The 22,143-nt window shown below is 36.9% G+C and overlaps 1 protein-coding gene across 6 annotated transcripts in view; it reads left to right on the forward strand.

Annotated features, from left to right (window-relative positions):
* The window catches only part of TLK2 (tousled like kinase 2), a 109,988-nt gene that overhangs the window by 45,398 nt on the left and 42,447 nt on the right, over nucleotides 1–22,143 (forward strand). For 5 of the 6 annotated variants that reach the window (XM_046676329.1, XM_046676330.1, XM_046676325.1 and 2 more), the window contains 3 exons: nucleotides 5,530–5,697; nucleotides 17,323–17,418; nucleotides 18,638–18,730. In XM_046676329.1, coding sequence (XP_046532285.1) covers nucleotides 5,530–5,697; nucleotides 17,323–17,418; nucleotides 18,638–18,730 — 357 coding nt within the window. The remainder of the gene's footprint in view (nucleotides 1–5,529; nucleotides 5,698–17,322; nucleotides 17,419–18,637; nucleotides 18,731–22,143) is intronic. The other variant, XM_046676328.1, reaches the window with a different exon arrangement.

The following is a 22,143-nucleotide window of genomic DNA, read 5'->3' on the forward strand; positions in this document are numbered from 1 at the left end:
AAAGTTAATGTCATCTGATCATTACTTAGGTCAAGAAGTAAAATATTTCCAGCTCCCTGGAAGCCTGTATACTCTTCCCTGATCACAACCCCCTCCCTCTACCCTAGAAATAAGCACTGTTCTAATTTTTATGGTTATTTATTTGCTTTTCCATATAATTTGACCATCCATGTATGCACCCCTAAACAAAATAGTTTAGTTTTATCATAGTCATTTTTGTTAATCGTAACATTTAATCACAGTGCATAAATCTTCTGTTATTCTGCATTTTGGCTGTTTGCTCTACCAGTTACTAAGAGAGGTGTATTTATGTCTCTCATGATTGTGGGAGTTGTCTTTCTTCCTGTATGTATTTATATTTTTGCTCTGTGTATTATTAAATGACTCTCTTCATCTCTTGTGATGCTTTTTGCTCTAAATGCAGTTTATGTGATATTTAATGTATCTAAACCATTGTATGATATAAATCCATTTTTATACTATCGACTTTCATTGTTATGTTTTCAGTGTATCTGACAGATATCATATAGTTTAATTTTTTTCTTTATTCAATGTAAAATATTTTTAACTTCAGCATTTATCTTACTTATGTTTAATAGAATTATTGTTATATTGAGTTTAAATATACCATCTTTTAATGTGTTTTCTATTTTTCCTGCCTGTTCTGTGTTCCTTTTTCTTCCATTTGGATTGATTTTTAAAATCATTTCATATTTTCCTTCTCCACCAGTAGCTAGGTCCTGTTTGGTGTTCCTCTTAGAAGTTGCCACATGTAGGGCCTGCCTGCTGGTGCAGCGGTTAAGTTCACAGGTTCCGCTTCTTGGTGGCCCGGGGTTTCCTGGTTCGGATCCTGGGTGCGGACATGGCACTGCTTGGTACGCCATGCTGTGGTAGGCATCCCACGTATAAAGTAGAGGAAGATGGGCATGGATGTTAGCTCAGGGCCAGTCTTCCTCAGCAAAAAGAGGAGGATTGGCAGTAGTTAGCTCAGGGCTAATCTTCCTAAGTAAAAAAGAAAAAAGAAATTACCACATGTATCTTTAATAGTCAAGGTTTGATGTTAATAGTGTCTTTATCCCCCTCACAAATAAATGATGACCTCAGAACATTAACTTTATTTACCTGCTACTGCCTTGGTGGTGGTAGTGTATGTTTTCCTTTTGCCTGTTTTTAGCTTTATAACACCTCATTATTATTTTTTACTGTCAGTGTTCATTTAGATTTATCTGTATACTCACCTCTTTCTTTGTACTTCTTTCCTTTGTGCATGTTACACCTTCTACCTATGGTCACTTTCCTTCTGCCTAAAGTACTCCTTCAGTATTCTTTTATTATGTGTCTGCTGGAGGTTAATGATTTTGTTTGCTTAAATAACTTTATTTTGCCCTTATTCTTGAAAGATATTTTTGCTGCGTATATTTCTAGATTGGCATTTTTTTCTTTTAACACAGTTGAGTATATGATTACCGTCTTCTGGTTCCCATTGTTACTATTGAGAAAATGCCTTTCATTTACTTGTTGTTTCTTTGAACGTATCTGCTTTTTTTCCCCTGTGGCTGCTTTTAAAATCTTTCTCTGTGGTATTCTGCAATTTTACTATAATGTGTCCTTATTTCTCTTGCTTCTGATTTGTTGGGCTTCTGGTATCTGTGGGCTGGTGTCTTGCACCAATTCTGGATGATTATTAGCCATTGTGTCTTCAAATATTATCCCTGCCCTGTTCTCTTTGTTCTCCTCCTTGTGAAATTCCAATTAACCATATGTCAGACCAGCTCACTTTATCACTATACCTCAACTTCTTTTTCTATTCTCTTTTTGTTTCTATATGCTCCATTCTGGATAGTTTCTTGCCTTTCAATTCCCAAATTCTTTGTTTTGTTGTATCTAATTTGTTGTTAACCCAACTGAATTCTTAATTTTTTTTATTTTATTTGTTTGCAGAGATTTTCAAAGCTGTCTTTTTTTGTTTTTAATCTAGTAGACATAATTGTTTTATAATCTGTGTCTGATAATCCTGGTGTTTGAAGTTTTTATGAATTTGTTTCTGCTGTCTCCTGTTTTTCCTAGTTGTTACTCAGGGCTTTATTTCTTTTATGCTTTTTCTTTTCTTTTTTTACTTTGTGCCACTCATTCTTCTTGAAAAATTACTTGTGAAGTTTCTTTGAGATCTAGGATGAAGATGTGTTCCTCCAGGGAGAATTCTTATTTGCTTCCTCCTAGTGCCTAGAGATTCTACCAGTATAGCACTACTTTACACTACTGAATTCACGGCTTGTGTTTTGTTTGTTTGGTTGGTTTGTTTGTTTCAACCACTCAGGCAGTATTGTTTTCGATTGTGTTGACATTTTTCAGGAGAACTCCCGCCCCTTGCGTTGCCAAAGCACCTTCCTTGCAGTTCTCTGAGGGTGGGGGAAATTTTTCTTCTGGTTTACATCTTCCCTGATAGCTTGAAAGGGAAAGGTTTCCTATTGAACCCCCTGTCTTGAGTGAGCTTTTGGCCTGTGACTCTTCACTTGGCAACATGGTGCCTTGGAAGTGGAAATTCAAGATCTGCAGGTACCCTTAGGGCAAATGTGACTTTGGTATTTCTTTACCTGTCTTGTTCTTAATTTCCCTTAGGTTTTGCCCTGGCAGATCCCTACTATTTTATCAATTCTTTGATGTTTTTAATATCTTTTTTTCCATATTTTGTCCTGTCTTTATAGTTGTCTTCTAAGGGAAGATTGGTTCAAACATTCTAGCCTGCTGTATCTTCAGAAATATTTTTAAATTGTTCAGCCCTTGGAAAGTATTTATTGAATACATAACAGAGTGATTAATTTTAATATTGCAGCTTCAGAGACACATCCTCCCAAGCAGTGAGAATATTGTGAGCAGTATCACAGATGTTCTGGAGCCGGAATTTAAACTATTGCATTTGGTAGGGTAGGAGTGTTGGTATTAAGGAGATGGACTCTACTCGTAGATTAAAAAACTAAATTCCTGTGTCAGGATCATTTTGGTTAGTTTGTTTTACTTTTATTTTAAATAGTTTTTCCTGATAAAGGTATACAGGCTAATTATGAAAGTCCAACAATTGAGAAGTGGTAAAATAGAAAGTACCCTCCAAAAGAACTATTATTGTAAAGAGTTTAGTGGGCATATTATGTATGCATGTATGTTCGTATAATAGGTCTCATTTCTGTTGTATTTATTTAGCTAATATCCTATAAACATTTTATATTCTATAAATAGTGCTCTAATGAATGTCCTTGTATATACATCTGTACCTAGCAGTTTTTCTCCCTTTGGATAAATTTCCACAGTATAATTCCCAAGTGAAAGGATCCGCTCACTTTAAAATGTCATCACGTAGTTGTTAGCAAGTTATCAGCAGTTTGAGAGTCCCAGTTGTATATTCCCTTCTGATACTGAATTTTATCATTGTAATCTTTGCCAGTGAGAAAAATACCTTGTTTTAACTTGCATTTCTTCATTAGTGATATTAGTGAAAAGATTAGTGATCTTTTCATATGTTTAATGGTCTTTTGGATTTCTCTTTTAATGCTTGTTCAGGTCCTTTTCTATTTATTTATTGGAGTATTTGTTTTTTCCTCCTGATGGATAGGAGCACATTATTTATTAAGATTGTTAACACATCGTCATTAACATTGTAAATATTTTTATCTGTTTGTAATTTTGTCTTTTAACTTTATGTTGGCATTCACCACAGAAGTAAAACTGTTTGAAGTAGTCAAATTTATCAGTGTTTTTCCTTTATGATTTACTGGTTTTGTGTTCTTAAATGTTCCTATATGGTTTATGTTTTTAATGTCATGTTTAAAAAGCCCTTTACCACTAGAAAGTCATAAAAACATTTGTTTATATTTTCTCATAATTTTTACGTATAAGGAAGCAATTTACTTTTCCTTTTTTTTCTAATACTTATGCAAATATCCTACCATCTTCTTAAAAAGTTCCTGCTAATTTGAAATACACTTTAATCACAAATTATGCATCCCTATTATATGGGTCTGTTTCTGAATTTCTTATTCTGTACCATGATCAGTCTGTCTACTCCTGTACCAGTATTAGACTGATTTAGTTAATATTGCTTTGTAGTAAGTTTTAATAGCTAATAGAAACTTGACTAAGTTTCCCCTGATATTCTTTACCAAAAATTATGTGGCTATTTTTGATTGTTTTTTCATGTGAACCTCAGAATGAATTTGTGATAATCTACAAAAACAACCCCCCAAAAGAGAGCAAGAGAGAATCTAAATGATCACTATCCCACCATGACACTCTCTTGCAAAACAAAACAAAAGAAATAGGCAAAACGAAAAAATAAACAGCCTGAGCATTGACTTTTAGAGGAACTTGGCGTCTATAAAATTTGAACCCGAAAGCATGGTATCGCCTTTTAATTTGTCATCTTTTATATCCGTCAATGAAGCTTTTCTTTATATGTAATCTGCATATTTCTTAAGTTTATTTCTAAGTATTTTATAGATTTTTTAAAATCTTGAATCTGCTTTTCTTCCATTACATGTTCTGATTATAGTCAATTGTTGTTGGTATATGGAGAAACTATTGATTTTTGTATGTTTATTTTATATTTGGTCATCCTCTGGAACTCTGTGTTGTTTTTCCTTTGTGAATAGTTATATCATCCAAAAATGACACTTTTTAACTTTAGTGTTTTCCAGTGTTTATATGTCATATTTTTTTCCTTACCACATTGGCTAAAACTTCTATGATAATGTTGTATAACTATGATATTAATATGTTAACCCGTCTAGTTCCTAACTTTAATGCAAGTGTTTCTAGTATAATACCTTTAAGTGTATTTGCGTTGATTTCTGAAAAAATCTTCTTTGTTGTATTAAAGATGGAGACTTCTGGTTTTTTTTTTTTGCTTTTTAAGTTGCCCAACAACGTGCAGATGCTTTTTGGCATCTAAAGGGAAGAATCTTGATTGTCTTTTCCCCCTAACATTAATGTAATGAATTACATTAGTAGATTTGCTAATAATGAACCATCCTTACATTTCTGGAATAAACTATACGTAATTGTGGCATGTGATTCTTTTAGTGTACTATGGAATTTGTTTTACTTGTATTTATTTTAGATTTTTGCATCTAAGTATGGTGAGAATAGATTGAGAGTGAAATAAGCTCTACCTATAAAGTGGGAGACAAATGTCTTAAATCTCCATTACCTACAGGATAGAAATAACATTTCCTTTGTAGGATTGAGGGTATTATGAAGATGATTTGTTGACCTCTACAAAGTAACCTGCAGATTCAGAGTTATGTAAATATAGAACCATTAAAATGTAATTTTCTGGAGATATTAACTCAGGTTTGTAGGTGGATTATAATCCAGTCACGATGATGTTATGCTCTCCATATTTGTTTTCAGAGAAGGTGTTTTTAAAAAATAGCATCCTTCTTATATTTGATAACTGTGTTTTAATCTATTGCATGTTTTGGCAGTGTCAGATGTTCTTTCTCCTGTAATTTGTGTGTTTTCTTTAATGTTTTCCAGCGGCGAGTAGAGCAGCCCCTCTATGGTTTGGATGGCAGCGCTGCAAAGGAGGTATCGGAGGAGCAGTCGGCTCTGCCAACCCTGATGTCAGTGATGTTAGCCAAACCTCGGCTGGACACGGAGCAGCTGGCGCAGAGGGGAGCCGGCCTCTGCTTCACTTTCGTTTCAGTGAGTGCTGAGGCCAAGTTTATGCAGATTCTTGTTGCCCTGGAGCTCCTTGATGAAGTTTGAATAATTATTTTAAGAGAGATAATGACTTTTCTAACTCTGTGTCACTTGTAAAGGTAATGTGCTTTTACTCAGGGCTGAAAGAGACTGCTTTGTCAAAGTCTGAGAAAACCATGGGAAGGAAATCACAATCTTAGGTTGACAGAGAAATAAAGAAAATACAGATCAAATTCCGTTACAACCAAAGTACTTATATAATTAAAAATAAAATCTCCAAACTCCAGCCATCACTTATTTAAAGCACTATTCAAGTCAGTACAATTTTAATGTGTAGGCAGGCATTCGATAGCATGCTTACCAGTGATTTCCCCTCTGTGGTATTTGAGTGACCTACATGCTTGCCTTCTCTCGCTTCTTGAGAGTGTTGGCACGGTTACTTTTTCCAGGAATATTTGGCTACCTGTTTGCTCCTTTCTCCTTGCTTGCTTCTTTCTCCCTCCTTGAAGAACAAGAATTCAAGTATTATGGAAGTTTGACTCTATTTTTATTTACCAAATTTATAGTGTAGTTTGACTCAAAAGTTGTTACTTTTCTTGGTTTCTGTGCCCTTCCAAGTACATGTTTGTTGGCAAGGATGGTTTAAAGCAAGAGAAAGCCCCATTGCCCTATACTTCCATTTTTAGAGGCATCTTGGAGAGCTAAAATCACCATTGATCCAAATTTCCTCCCTTTTACTGGTTCATTTTCTCCAGTTGTAATCTTAAGTTTCCTCTCTATTTGCTCTGTGTATTCTGAGTCATTAACCCACATGCAATTGTATTCAAAAAGGCCATGAAAATTGTGGGTTTCTTAAGAAAAGGAAATAAAAATAAAATAATTAGGTAGGGAACTATCGTCATTGTTTGGAATACTTTCTTTTAGTTATTATTGCTTTTCCTCAAGAAAAAGATAATACAACTTTTTAAAAACACAGAACTTTGTAATCATCAAAGGAATGGAGAAACTTCTTGTGTGAAGACAGTATAATTTTAGCCAGGAAAATTTAGGGTAGAAGGGAGCAATGCAAAATGGGAGAATTGACCGATACAATATTGTGAGTGGGCCTGACTGCAATATGGAAGTTTGCATGAGGATGCAGCACTCTATAGTATTGTTTTAGAGAATGTATCTGTCTGTCTTTGTGTATATATTTCATTCTTTCCTTACTATTCACTGGTACTTGTTAAATCTTCATCTTAGATCTAACTTTGTCGTGCAAAGCCCTAGATGATCAGGGGGTTATTTGCACTTTTGATTTTTTTATTGCCTTAAAAACTACCTCCTTTTCTCTTGAGAGGAGTTCCCTTTATCCATTCCACGAATATTTGCTGAATGCCTACTGTGTGACAGGCATATAGTTAAATACACAGCATTTCAATCAGTGAGAACTCGGTTTCCTAATGTAAGCCTTCCATAAAAGGTCTGGGCATGCAGGCTTGTGGTGGATGCATATGAAGGACTACCACCTGCTTAGTCCTGTCAGCTAGCACACTCAGGCTGTCAAAGGAGTTTCAGATGCTATAGCCAGATTGTTCTCACTTGGAAGAGAGTTGTCAGAGAGGAGTAAGAAAACGATCATGTCTGAAGAAGGAACATGGAAACAGTATAAAAACCAAAGCTCTTAAATGCTTTGATATAGTTCTGTTTCTCTCTGCCTCTCTGCAGTTCCAGCCAGGATATAAGCTTATTAATAACTCTTTTGCTTTTTCCTTTCTTTAACATTAATATACAAGAAATGCTATGAATTAATAGGAAGGCCAGCAGTTTCCTAAAAAAATAAGCAAAGGCTATGACCAGGCAATTTTACAGAAAAAAAAAAGGCAAATGGCAATGTGGAAAAATGCTTAACTTTAGCCCTGGAAAAATTCAGAATAAAACAAGATAATGTTTTGACCTATCAAACTGGCAAAGATTACTAAGTTTGATCATTGTCGGTGTAGGTGATGTTTTAGACACACATGTAGTTTTATACCGACAATAAATTGGTACAGTCATTTGGACAAGTTGGTATTGTATCTCATTGTTAAGTTTACATATCCTTGGGTCCTGAAATTCCATTCCCATAAAACTACACAGAGATGTTTGTTGTATTGTTTATAATTGGAAAAATCTGGAAGCAGTTTCCCTCTCCCAGTGTTTCAGAGGAACTTAGCACAGGGTATCTGTGACCTCCACATTGCTAAATCCAGTGGTCAGTCCTCAGAACTTATCCACCGTGCTTCATTAGCCACAGTTGATCACGCCCTCCTTCAAAGATATGCTCTTCTGTGGGCTTCCACTCTTTTGGTTGCTCCTCATTTCCCGGATCCCTAAACATTGGAGTGCCCCAAGGCTCAGTCTTCAGACTATTGTCTACCTTCATTCTCTACCTGATCTTGTTTAGTTTCTTTGCTGTAATTACCACCCATATGTAGGAGACTTCTAAGTTTGTATCTCTAGCCCAGAGCCCTGTCCTGAATTCCAGACCTGTGCAGTCAGTTTCCTCTAGCCATTTTCTCCTTATGTCTAATAAGCATATCAAATTTAACATGTCCAAAACTGAATTTTTCATTTTATCCCACCACTCCAAACCCATTTCTCCCACAGCCTTCAACATCTCAATAATTGTCAACTCTCTCCTTCTAATTGTTTAAAAACCTCTGAGTCATTCTTGTCTCTTCTCTTTATTTTATACCTCTAATCCAAATCCATTACCAAGTGTGATTGATACTACCTTGAAAATATGTTCAGAATCCTACCACTTCTAACCCCCTTCATTACTACCACTCAAATCTGAACGTCTCCTACTGAGATTATGGCAGCAGCCTCCTAACTGGACTCTGCTCCTACCTTTGTTTCCTTTTAATCTGTTCTCAGCAGACCAGAGTGATCCTATTGAAACATAAATCCAGTCATGCCACTCCCCTGCTTGAAAGTTCTTAAAATGGCACATAAGGCCCTGCATAGTCTGTTTCCTCCCACTCTGACATCTCGTCTGTTACTACTATTTCCCTGCCTCATCAAGTTCTGTCCACACCTGGGCTTCTCCCACCTCGGGGCCTTTGCACTTGCTGTTGCCTTTGCCTTAATATTCTTTCCCCAGATATCAGCATGGCTTGCTCCCTCAGTTTTCCTTAGTCTCTGCTTAAATTCACCCTGTTAGAGAGACCTACCCTAACTACACTGTATAAAATAGCAACTCCTCCCTGCCCACCCCACGCAGTAACTCCTGTGTCCTACTTTGTTTTTCTCCTTAGTCTTATCACCAGCTAACCTGCTATAATTTACTTCTTTATCTGACTCTCCCTCCCCCGCTGGAATGTAAACTCCATCAGGTCAAGGACTTTGTTAACTTTTGTATCTCCAATGCCAGAACGAGGTCTGCTCTAACAGACACTCAGTGTAAAGATATTAAAGATAATTAATAAAAACATCCTTCATATTGTTGTTAGAGCCACTGAGTCGATTCTGACTCCTAGCGACCCCGTGGACAGCAGAGCGGAACCCTGCCTGGTCTTTCTGTGCCATCCTCTCACCTTCCAGCGCTGCATCAGCCAGTGCTTGGCTGCTATTCGCAGGGTTTTCATGGCCAGTATTTTCAGAAATGGGTGGCCAGGTCCTTCTTTCTAGTCTGTCTTAAATCTGGAAGCTCCACCAAAACCTGTCAACCATGGGTGACCCCGCTGGAATACTGGTAGCATAGCTTTCAGCGTCACAGCAACATGCAGCCACCACAATATGACAACCAACAGACGGGTGGTCTGGTTCCCTGACCGGGAAATGAACCCAGGCTTTGGCAGTAAGAGGGCTGAATCTTAACCACTGGACCACCAGGGCTAGCCTGCCCTTCATGTATGCACTAGTTAAATAGAATATAATACATACGTACAATGGAATGCTGTATAGTTGACAAAGGAAGTGAAATAGATAGATCCTAACAATGAAAGATCTGTAGATATATGTTGATAAATAAAAATAGCAGGTGGCAAAATACTATGTTTGACCCTCTAAATATTTAAAATCAGATTGTTACATAATCTTATATGTTTTAACATAGTTTGATTTTTTAGAGTATAAGGATATAATTTGCTAAATCATAAAAGTAATTATATGTACTGGCCCACAAAAAATTGAAGTAATAGAAAAGAGTAAAATTTGTTTCTTTGCACCCTTCAGAGAGATAGCCACTGTTAACAATTTATGTTTTAGATTTTCTACCTGTTACTGTTTTAACTTCAAATAATATACCTCTTATTTAATCAATTGTCAACAAGATCTATTTGCTTCCTATTATAAGAGATGAGTTTAACAGACTCATAACTATCACCCCACTCCCTCTCTCATCTTTCAGTTCTTTGTTGTTACATTATAAGTATGTGATACTTAGTTTGTTATTCCAGCTATAATTCTTTTCTGCTTTATAAGTTATTCTAAAACTTCAAAAACATTTGAGCATTTACGATATTGTGGTTGTTTCATTATTAGGCATTACAAAACCAAATGATTTCATTGGGTTCGCTGATAAGAAAACATTCCTAAGTCGTTGAATTGGTTGGATTGAATGAGGCAGTTCTTATTGTCAGGGTCTACTAGATTTTTTTTCTTAAATGCCAGGTCCATTATTTCCTTGAAAGCTACATCTTTGAACATTATACAAGGTGTTCTTAGAAGCTTGATTTTTTAAAAAATGTAGTTTGCTTTTTCTTTTTTGTGCTGCAGTATTTGAAAGTACATTTCAGAAATCTTGACCTCCTATCCTTAAATAGCTTAACAGGCATTTTCTAAAGAATATTGACATTCTCCTAGATGGCCAGATTAACATGGTCACACTTATCTTTTATTAGTGTCTATTCTTATGTAAAATAGAACTTTCCTGTCATCTTCGGGCCTGTTGGGCTACACTGACATTCTGTTCTACTAGAAAGGCAGGTGAAATGCTGTTAGTTCTTTCCTTTTAATTAACAACCTAAATTTTTTTTTTTTTACTTTTTATTGAGATTATGATAGTTTACAACCTTGTGAAATTTTGCTTGTACTTTGTTTGTCAGTCGTGTTTTAGGTGCACCACTTTACCCTTTGTGCCTACCCCCAACCCCCCTTTCCCCTGGTAACCATTAATCTGTTCTCTTTGTCTACGTGTTTAATTTCCACATGAGTGGAGTCATACAGAGATTGTCTTTCTCCATCTGGCTTATTTCACTTAACATAATACCCTCAAGGTCCATCCGTGTTGTTGTGAGTGGGACAATTTTATCCTTTTTTATGACTGAATAGTATTCCATTGTATATATATACCATATCTTCTTTATCCAATCATCACTTGGTGGGCACTTAAGTTGCTTCCATGTCTTGGCTATTGTGAATAATGCTGCAGTGAACGTAGGGGTGCATGGGTCTTTTTGAATTGCTGATTCCAAGTTCTTTGGATAGATACCCAGTAGTGGGATGGCTGAGTCATGTGGTATTTCTTTTCTTTTCTTTTCTTTTTGAGGAAGATTAGCCCTGAGCTAACATCTGCTGCCAATCCTCCTCTTTTTGCTGAGGAAGACTGGCCCTGAGCTCACATCCGTGCCCATCTTCCTCTACTTTATATGTGGGACGCCTACCACAGCATGGCTTGCCAAGCCAGTGCCATGTCTGCACCTGGGATCCAGACTGGTGAACCCTAGGCCACCGAAGCGGAATGTGCGAACTTAACTGCTGTGCCACCAGGCTGGCCCCCTATTTTTAATTTTTTGAGGAGTCTCCATACTGTTTTCCACAGTTGCTGTACCAGTTTGCATTCCCACCAGCAGTACCAACCTAAATTTTTTAAATAAATTTTTAAAGTTAGGAGTAATAGCTGTATCCAATGGTGACAAATAGCTTTCTCCTCTTTGATTATCATATGGCATCATGGATGTATATCAGTAAATATAATCATTCTTCTTGATACTTAGTCACAGCCTTATTTATCCATTCATCAGTTGATGGACATTTGGGTTGTTTCCACTTTTTGGTTATTATGAATAATACTGCTATGAATATTCATGTACAAGTTTTTGCATAGGCGTATGTTCTCAGTTTTTGGGGGGTATATACTGAAGAGTAGAATTACTGGCTCATATGGTAACTATTTTTGAGGAACTGTCAAACTGTTTTCCAAAGCAGGTGCACCATTTTATGAACCCAGCAGCGGTATAGAAGAGTTTTGCACATCCTTGTCAATGCTTGCTATTATCTGTCATTTCAATTATAGCCATCCTAGTGGGTTTGAAGTGACATCTCATTGTGGTTTTGATTTGTATTTCCTCAGTACTAATGATATTGAGCATTGTTTTCATTTGCTTATGACCATTTGTATTTCTTCTTTGGAGAAATGTCCATACAAATTCTTTGTCCATTTTTAAATTGGGTTGTTTATCTCTTTGTTGTTGAGTTATGAGAGGTCTTTATATATTTTAGATATTAGACCCATATCAATATATGATTTGCACATATTTTTCTCCTGTGGGTTGTTGTTTTACTTTCTTGAAAGTGTCCTTTGAAGGACAAAAGTTTTTAGTTTTAAAATAGTTCAATTTATCTATTTCTTCTTTTGTTGCTTATGCTTTTAGTGTTGTAGCTAAGAAGACCTTATTTAACATAAGGTCATGAAAATCTACTCCTATGGTTTTTTAAGTGTGCTTTTAGCTCTTATATTTAGGTCTACGATCCATTTTGTGTTTTTGTGTGTAGTGTGAGGAAAGGGGTCCAACTTTATTCTTTTGCATGTGGATATCCAGTTGTCCCAGGACCATTTGTTTGAAAACACTGTTCTTTTTCCATTGAATTGTCTTGGCACCCTTGTCAAAAATCAACTGACTGTAAACGTAAGGAGTTTATTTCTGGACTCTCGATTCTACACCAGTGATTTATATGCCTCTCCCATGCTAGTACCACATTGTCTTAATTACTGTAGCTGTGTAGTAATTTAAATTTTGAAGTCAGGAAGTGTGAGTCCTCCAACTTTGTTCTTTTTCAGGATTGTTTTGGCTGCAGGATCCTTGCATTTTTATATGAATTTTAAGATCAGCTTTTTAGTTTCTGTAAACAAACCAGCAGGGATTTATAGCAATTGTGCTGAATCTATAGATCAGTTTGGGAGTATTATCCTCCTAAAAATGTTAAGTCTTCCAATCCGTGAACGTGAGGTATCTTTCCGTTTGTTTAGATCTCTTTAATTTCTTTCAATAACGTTTACAGTTGTCAGTGTACAGATCTTGCCCTTCTTTTGTTAAAATTATTTCTAAGTGTTTATTCTTTTTGATGCTATTGCAAGTAGAATAGTTTTCTTAATTTTATTTTCAGACTGCCCATTGTTAGAATATAGAATACAATTGATTTTTATGTATTTTATATATTTTATATCCTACAATCTTCTTGAGCTTGTGTTTTAGTTCTAATAGTTTTTGGTGGGACCTTCTGGATACAAAACCATGTCATCTGCAAATAGAGAGAGATTTACTTCTTTTCCAGTCTGCGTGCCTTTTATTTTCTTGCTGGTTGCCCTGGCTAGAATTTGTAGCACGGTGTTGAATAGAAGTGGTTCAAGTGGACATCCTTGTCTTGTTCCTGATCTTAGGGGGAAAGCGTGGGATCTTTGACAGTGAGTATTAGGTTAGCTGTATGTTTTTCAGAGATGGTTTTTTGGGTTGAGAGAGTTCCCTTCTATTCCGAGTTTGTTGCCTTCTCTAATCATGGAAGGGCGTTGGATGCTTTTTGGATGCCATGTTAGATACCGTATCAGATGTTATCTCTTTGTTCTTGAAGTTTATCCACTATTTATCTTTTTCCTCCATTAATCCTTCTTGTCATATGGTGGGTTTTTCACTCTTAAAACTTACCTTTTTACCTCAGAGAAATTTTATTTTATTGTTCTTCGAGTATTTCTTCCCCGTTGGAAAGCAGAGATCATTTTGGAGCCACTGTGCCGTTCATGTTTCTTAACTTTTCTTTCGTGCTCTATTTGACTTTTTGTTTTATCTTCTGGGAGATTTTCTGGACATTGTCTTCCAGATTACTGATTTTGTGTTCAGCTATGTCCATGTTGTTATTTAGCTCATCTACTCAGTTTTCTAAATTTTGATAATCTTGTTTTATCAAGTTTATCTTTTATGTTCTTTGCTGCTTTTTCATTTTTTTGTAGTGTCCTTTGACCTTCTGTGAACATATTTTATTTTTCAAGTTGTTTTTATTGAATGATCTGTTTTCTTTTGGATCAGATTTTGTTTTTTTCCTGTTGGCTCTTCCTCTTTCTGCTATTGGTTTTCTTGAAAATGTGTATTTAGCTTTAGTTGAACGAGTGTTAGGGGGATTAGTGTAGCTTATTGGCATGGATTTTTCTTTGCAGTAGCATAGTACTGCTCCCCAAACAGTCCTCCCCGCCGAACGGTGGGAGAGCTGACTGTGGTCTCTCTTGAAGTGTCTGGTAGACTCGAGACAGAAAGGCCAGCTCCTCTGCAGGTGGCGGAATGCAGAGGGCTTTGTTTTGATGGGCAGAAAGCTTTAATTTGGAAACATCCCACTGAATTACATTCTAGCACCCTTAGTTTGCTGGAAGAAAACTTAGAATCAGAAATGAGCACATGTAAAGCATTTTAACAAAGCCCATATGCCAAAAATCTCAAAGTTTATAGAAAAGCCTGTTAGTCATCTGAATTATAAATATAGTTCAAACAGTCATATTTGTTTAGAAACTAATTGTATTTATTTTGGTTTTTATTTTTTTAGTCTCAGAATTTTAATGACTACTTTGTGGTCCAGTTGCAGCATGATGGTGTGTTTAGATAAGTGCCCAAATAAGGTGGTCAGGGAACAAAGAGAAGGGAACTTGCTCAGTCAACCAGGCCAGGCACAGAAGATTTACCAGAGGAAGTGACCCTTGAACTGCATCTCGACGGAGGACCAGGAGTTCACTGCACTGAAGAAGGCCGAGATTAGGATTTTTTGCTGGAGATAGAGCATGTACGATATTATAGAAGCTTGAGAGAACTCTTGGCACCAGGAGAAAAATATCTGATTTGGGAATTGGATGAAGAATAGAAATTATCAGGAGCTGAGGCTGTGAAAGCTTGTTGAAGCCAAATTGTGAAGGGCTTGAGTGCTTTGCTAAAGATTTTATCAAGATTTGAGGAAGGGAACCTATTGCAATAGTCTGGGTGAGAGCTGAGCAAGACTCAGGCAGGGGTTGGCCCGGTGACGCAGTGGTTAAGTGCGCATGTTCCGCTTCTCTGCAGCCCGGGGTTCGCCGATTCAGATCCCGGGTGTGGACATGGCACGGCTTGGCAAGCCATGCTGTGGTAGGCGTCCCACATATAAAGTAGAGGAAGGTGGGTACGGATGTTAGCTCAGGGCCAGTCTTACTCAGCAAAAAGAGGAGGCTTGGCAGCAGATGTTAGCTCAGGGCTAATCTTCCTCAAAAAAAAGGAAAAGAAGACTGACAGAGGAAGGAAGAGGAGCTGTCTATACTCTCTGTTCCAATTTGTGTCCTCCCATTTGTGAAACTAATTTTAAAAAGAGAGGATCGTAAGAGCAATCTCACGATAACTGAAGGAGATGATGCTCGATACTCAAGTTTCATAGTGGTGACCCTTAATCAGTATGGAAAGGTTGGATTTGCTGCATTGTGGAAAGGGCAGAGAACACTCGCAGTTATTTGAGCTCTCCTAGACCTGGCTCTAATCGCAGCTCTGCCACTCACAGGCGGTGCATGCTGTTTAACCTCTTGGAGAGTGGTTTCTCATTTTTGACTTCTTTGATCCCCACATCAGTCTTCTCTCCTCCCCTAGTGATCTACACAGTCTCTACCTGGAATGTTCCTATCATCTCGTCTCTTTGACTGCGTATTTTCTTCAAATCTTAACTCATTTTCTCAAGGAATTCATCCCTGACTCTCTAGATTAGGTTGTATACCCTGTTACATACTCTTACAGCGTTTCAGAACTAATTGTATTTTTGCATTTATTATGATTGTTTATTTAACAGTTTCTTTCAACAAATATTTACGGAGTGCTTAATAAATCTTCTCTTGGATTGTAAGCTTTATTAAGACAGAGTAAAGAGTCTGTGAGTTGTGTTTTTCTTGGCCTTTGTGTCCCTAGCATCTAACACAGGTCTCAGACATAGGGAGTACTTGATGAGTAGTTGTCGAGTGAATGAAAATTTGGACATCGTAATACTGTCCACCTTACCAGGCTGTTGTGAGCCTTTAATATAATTATGTGTAAGGGACCGGCCTGATGGTGCAGTGGTTAAGTGCGCACGTTCTGCTTTGGCGGCCCAGGGCTTGCCAGTTCTGATCCCGGGTGTGGACGTGGCACCACTTGGCACGCCATGCTGTGGTAGGCGTCCCACATATAAAGTAGAGGGAGGTGGGCACGGACGTTAGCTCAGGGCCAGTCTTCCTCAGCCAAAAGAGGAGGATTGGCGGCAGATGTTAGCTCAGGGCTAATCTTCCTCAAAAAAAAAAAAAAAAATATATATATATATATATATATATTATGCGTATGAAGTTCTTAGCTTGCTTGTGGCCTGGTCGGAATAGTATCTGTGACTGTTAATGAGAGGAGACAGTGGTTGTTGAGAGTGGTTATCGTGGATGCAGATGGCCCTCAATTCTTGTTCTCTCACTTACTAGCTCTGTGATCCCGCATAGTTGCTTAATATCTCTGACTTGCATTTTTTATATATAAATAGAAAATAATAATAATCACCTTATAGGGTTTTGTAAGGATTACATGTGATCATGACAGTGATGCATTTAGCTGACAGTAATTGCTCAGTAGATGGTGGTTATAGCATTGTTAATATGTTGATGAATAATAAAAATAATTAAAGAATATATGGAAAGTATCAGAAAAAATTCACATATGTGGAAACACTGCATTCTCTGATGAGATAGTAGTACTGTATTTCCATTATCGTATAATCCTCAGAATATCCAATATTTCCTAATTATGTCTGTGATGGGTTGTACTGTGTTAGGTGCAGTCTAGTTTTTAAAAGGACTTTTGGGAGTAAGATGATTGTATCTTCCTGAATAGTTGAATTATATTAAATTCTAGACCTTGTCAATTTAAAAATGCCTTAGAATATCCTATCAATTGTATTAAAGTCATAGTCAGCAACTGACAGTATTGGAAATCGACCTGGGTTTTTGGACCCCTGCGTGCTCATGGATTTAGGAGACTATTCTAAATAGTAGGTCACAGTTGTTTCTGACTGGAGTCAAAAGCATCCCCTGTGCATTGGGTGCTTTACCAGACTTTTCTGACAAAAACGTAGTGAAATACAAGTGGAAAGGGCATATTATTACAGGAATAACTTTTAATTTTCTCTAATTTACGTATGTAAAAATTCATTTATAAGCACTTGATACTTTATTTATTGGAACGTGGTCCAAGCCACTGTGTCTAGTCCTTGCTTCTCGTTTGAATTGTTTTGGTTTCATCTTGGCCACATGGCCCTGGCTTCTGACTTTCATCAAAAAGAGTTTGTTTTATGTTGAGTTAATCATTTACATTCACACATAGATTTGTGGAGAAAGATGCCAAACTTTCTTGTGATTGGTGATATACCTTTTTACAGGCTCAGCAAAACAGTCCCTCTTCTACGGGATCTGGCAACACAGAGCATTCCTGCAGCTCCCAAAAACAGATTTCCATCCAGCACAGACAGACCCAGGTAGGTCACTGATCGATCAACAGAGGAAGAAAACATCTGCTTAGGAATAAACGCTAATCACATATGAGATCTATGAGTCCTCTCTTTGTCTTCCCTTTATTTCTCCAACTTCACCTCACTGTTTGTGTGTATTATATTCAGAACTTGCGTTATGAGTATTTGAAGTCTTTTGGAAGGTGCTTTAACTTTTCGAGGTGTCTCTTTACCTTTCTGGTGTATTGCAGTGGAAACCCTTATCCTGCAGCATGGTATTGAGGAAAGAGCACTCACTTTGGAGACTCTAGGCTTGGGTTCAAATTCTGGCTCTCAACTTATGCTTTATCTTTTTGGGCCTCAGTTTTCTTGAGTACAAATCATCTGTAAAATGTGGTTGATTCTAATTATCTCAGTGTATGCAAACTGATTATTAGAACAGTGCTTACAGTAGGCTTCAGTGAATGCTAATTTCTCGCCTTATGAAAGTAGTTAATTTATTCCTTGTACCTGCTTATTTGGCAAGACCTAGCTAAACTTCTTTAAGATTTGGCACACCAACATAATTTCCTACTTAAACAGTCTTCAGAAACTCTTTTTAATTTAGGGAATGTTGTGAATACTCAAAGATATCTGGAAAGGATAGTGGATATATCCTCCATTTTGTGGTGTTGAGCTAGTCATATAGTATGCTGGGTTTTCTCGAAGACTCTTGGCACTGCGTTGTCTTCAAGACAGGCTGCTTGGCACTTTGGGAGAATTTCTTAAATCTCAAGAGCTATACAACTCTCAGGAGAAGATTTTAATTTTATTTGAATTACTGGCTTTTGGGCAGTTGAACAGACTTGGATAGCTGAGCCTTCAGATAACTTCCTCTCTCCCCTTGTGGTTGCTCTTTGTTTCCACTAGGTGGCGTGTTAGTTCTTTGTTGATTTGGGTCATCTCTCAAGTCCTTTTCTATTGTTAGTTTTATTTTTAAAGTAGTATGTTTCTGTATTGTTCAGTGTACAGTAGTTTGAGAATTCATATATTTGATTCCAAAGTTAACATGTTTTTGAAGTGCAGGTGTACCAGAATATAAGGGTTAAAGAATGGGATGAGGAAAGCAGATTTAATTTCTTGAGCCATGTGATTCCAGGCTATTTTCTTTAGCAAGTTCTTTTTTTCAGAAAAGTAATGAAAAAAATGTGATGACATGTAATATTTTGAGACTAATCCTAAGTTTGTTTTCTCTTTTTCTCTGTAGTCTGACCTCACAATAGAAAAAATATCTGCACTAGAAAACAATAAGAATTCTGACTTAGAGAAGAAGGAGGGAAGAATAGATGATTTGTTAAGAGTAAGTATTAAAATGTAGTAAGAGATTTTATAACAAGCACTGATTGATGTTATGTATATTTGGATTATGTGTCTATCATAGAGATAATTACTATAGCCAAATAACAAAGTTAAATAATAAACATTTGGATATTTTGCTTTAACCTGAGGGAATCTGAGTAGGGACCAGGATCAAACCTACATTCTAAGCACTATCTTTAAGTTGGAAATCTTATACTGTAGAATTTTAATAATTAAATATATGCTAGAGAAATAAATGGAATCTTGTACTTCATCTGGAACTGTGGGAATAAGTATAAAATGTTATCTTCCCCTTCTGGAGAAGTTATTTTATTTAATTAATTAACTTATTTTTATTGCATTTTCTCCCCCAATCCCCCTAGTACATAGCTGTGTATTTTTAGTTGTGGGTCCTTCCAGTTGCGGCATGTGGGATGCCGCCTCAGCAGGGCTTGATGAGTGGTGCCATGTCTGTGCCCAGGATCTGAACTGGCGAAACTCTGGGCCACTGAAGCGGAGTACTTGGCCACGGGGCTGGCCCCTGGAGAAGTTATTTTAATATTCTTGAATTTCTAAAACTATTTCACAAGTACTTTTCAGCCCTGGTTTTGCGTTTTGTATCTTTTACAACCTATTCATCTAAAAGTTTTTTGTGCTTGCAAGAAAAACTTTAAAAATAGCTAATCTGGAATTAAAACGATACCTCTATAAAATATACCGTAATAATTAACAAGCATATTTTTAATATGCAATTTGACATATTCATAACATTTTTTTAATGTTTGTTTTCTTGTTATAACAGCAATACATGCTCTTTATAACAAATTTAGAGAATAGTGAAAATATGACACCCATGATTCCATTAACTGAGATAAAACATTTGGTTTAAAACATTTCCTTCAGTATTTTTTTGAATCATTTGTAGTATGTATATGTAGATACATGTATACATAAATATTACTGATTTATAAATTAAATTGGCTTAACATTTTTATCTTCTCCAGTGATTTAGAAGGTGTCAGTTTGCTCTTTATTTGTACTAATGCAGTAGTTTTCAGACTGGCTCTGGTGGGACCCTGAAGTTTCTATAGAGGACACTCCAGGGCTCCCAAGACACAGCTTGGGGGGGATCTGCAGCCTTGCTTTTACCAGTTTTTCTTATTGGGTAAGACTTTGTTTGAATAAGGGGCTCTGTTTAAAGATAATAAAAATCACTGTATTTGTGATTATCTCCCCTCCAAAAAATTTTACCTATATTTCTGTGATTATTGAAGTATAGTATAAAATAGTGTATTTGACTCCCTCATATGTAAAACCTAGAATTTAGCACATATCTAAATTAAGCATCATCTTTATGTAAAATCTGATGTTTTTAGACTATTATTGTTAAATTATTGATTTTAATATATAAGAATAATTCTTATATTTACAAGCAGTTTTATGGCCAAATTTGCATCTGTTACACATTATTTGTTAAACTGATTTCAAAGCTCATTGGCAGTCATTACTTTTTTTGAGGAAGATTAGCCCTGAGCTAACATCTGCTGTCAATCCTCCTCGTTTTGCTGAATAAGACTGGCGCTGAGCTAACATCCATGCCCGTCTTCCTCTATTTTATATGTGGGACTCCTGCCACAGCATGGCTTGATAAGCGGTGTGTAGGTCCCTCCAAAGGATCTGAACTGACAAACCTGTGGCTGCCAAAGCGGAGGGTGTGAATTTTAACTGCTATGCCACTGGGCCGGCGTTTTTTTTAGAAGGATATGTCAGTGTTAAATTTTCTGTGTGGGGTCCGGCCCGGTTGCACAACAGTTAAGTTCGCACATTCTGCTATTCGGTGGCTTGGGGTTCACTGGTTCAGATCCTGGGTGCAGACATGGCACCGCTTGGCATGCCATGCTGTGGTAGGCATCCCACATATAAAGTAGAGGAAGATGGGCACGGATGTCAGCTCAGGGCCAGTCTTCCTCAGCAAAAAGAGGAGGCTTGGCAGCAAATGTTAGCTCAGGGCTCATCTTCCTCAAAAAAAAAAAAAATTTCTGTGTGCTTGTAGAACTGAGAATTGTTTCTCTTCCTTTCCCATATAAAAGATAGCGCTGTGTATAAAATTTTTGTGTCATAACCTATTGCCCTTCTCTCACTTCCCTTATCTAACACACACAAACCCCTTTTAAATTTTTCTAGCGTTTAATGTTTCAAAGAAGGCATGACCAAAAGAACAAACATTGTAATCTCTTTTCCATGATGACTATAGGCACCCTTCCCCCTTTATTTTTGTATTCCAGAAATTATGCCAGGGTACATCTATATATGGGTCTCTATATTTTTATTCTGGAAATGTGTGATTATGCCTAATTTTTGCCTTTTTTCATCTTATGTTGGCGTCTTCCTTGGTTCCCAGCTTGGAATTCCGATCACTATCCTTTGTTTCTATCATTTTACATCTCATGTAATATGCTTGCCCTTGTCTTCTGAATCTCATTAAATGTTAATTTTGTCTTCCGTATATTTTCTGCTGTTTTACTGCAGCTCATGTGAATTTTGATTCTATTATTTACATTTTTAATTTACATGTTTTTCTCTTATCTAATTTGCTTTCTTATCCCATCCTGTACATTCTTTATGGTTTTTGTCTCCTATTTTATGGATACCATGTCTTTTGGCCTTTTATGGAATGTGACAAGCAGAATTCTAAAATGTCCTTTTGATTTCTGTAGGGAGATCATTTTCATCGTTCTCAAGCTGATATTCCCTTTCCTTATTCAGAAATATTTTTCCTTGGGCCTGTTTTTTCGTTTGTTTCCTTTCCATCTTCTAGTGAGGAGAACTGCATTTAGACTTGGTACCTATCGTCCATCTTTCCTTGTTAGCGTATATGCTTGCTTGGAGTTGCTCTTATTCTTGTTTTTGTTTACTTGGATGCTGGTTGAATGGCCAGGATTTGTAATTAGATCTATTGTGAGTTTAAAAAGCTCCTTTCCCAATTCCAGTACTGGCAGCTTTTTGTCTGGAGTGGCTCTGCTGGACCGGAAAAGGATCATGGGCTTTTCTTCCTTCCTAGCTTGACTCTGTTAAGATTGAGAAGATAGAGTATATGAAAAACTTAAATCCTAACTCTTTTTGGGTTCTATAAAATAGTCTGGTTTCACTTTCTAGGAAGCGATATGCTCCCTTTACTCACCGCTTCCCGCCTTCTACTCCCTTGTTCTCTGAAGGGTGTAGTCTTTCTTTGGATGTTGAGCAGTGCTAACGGGATGAATACATCACAAAGGAGGACACCTGCCGTTTTTTCAAGTTGATGAGAACTTGTGTTTCTGATCTGGAGGGACAGGGGAGTGACCACTGGTCTTTCCATCCCCTTTCAGGCAGCCTTGGATTGCTGGTTGAGTTTTTCCCCTTTAGTAAGATGTTGGG

This window comes from Equus quagga, chromosome 11 (genome assembly GCF_021613505.1).
Source record: "Equus quagga isolate Etosha38 chromosome 11, UCLA_HA_Equagga_1.0, whole genome shotgun sequence".
Taxonomy (NCBI): Eukaryota; Metazoa; Chordata; class Mammalia; order Perissodactyla; family Equidae; genus Equus; species Equus quagga.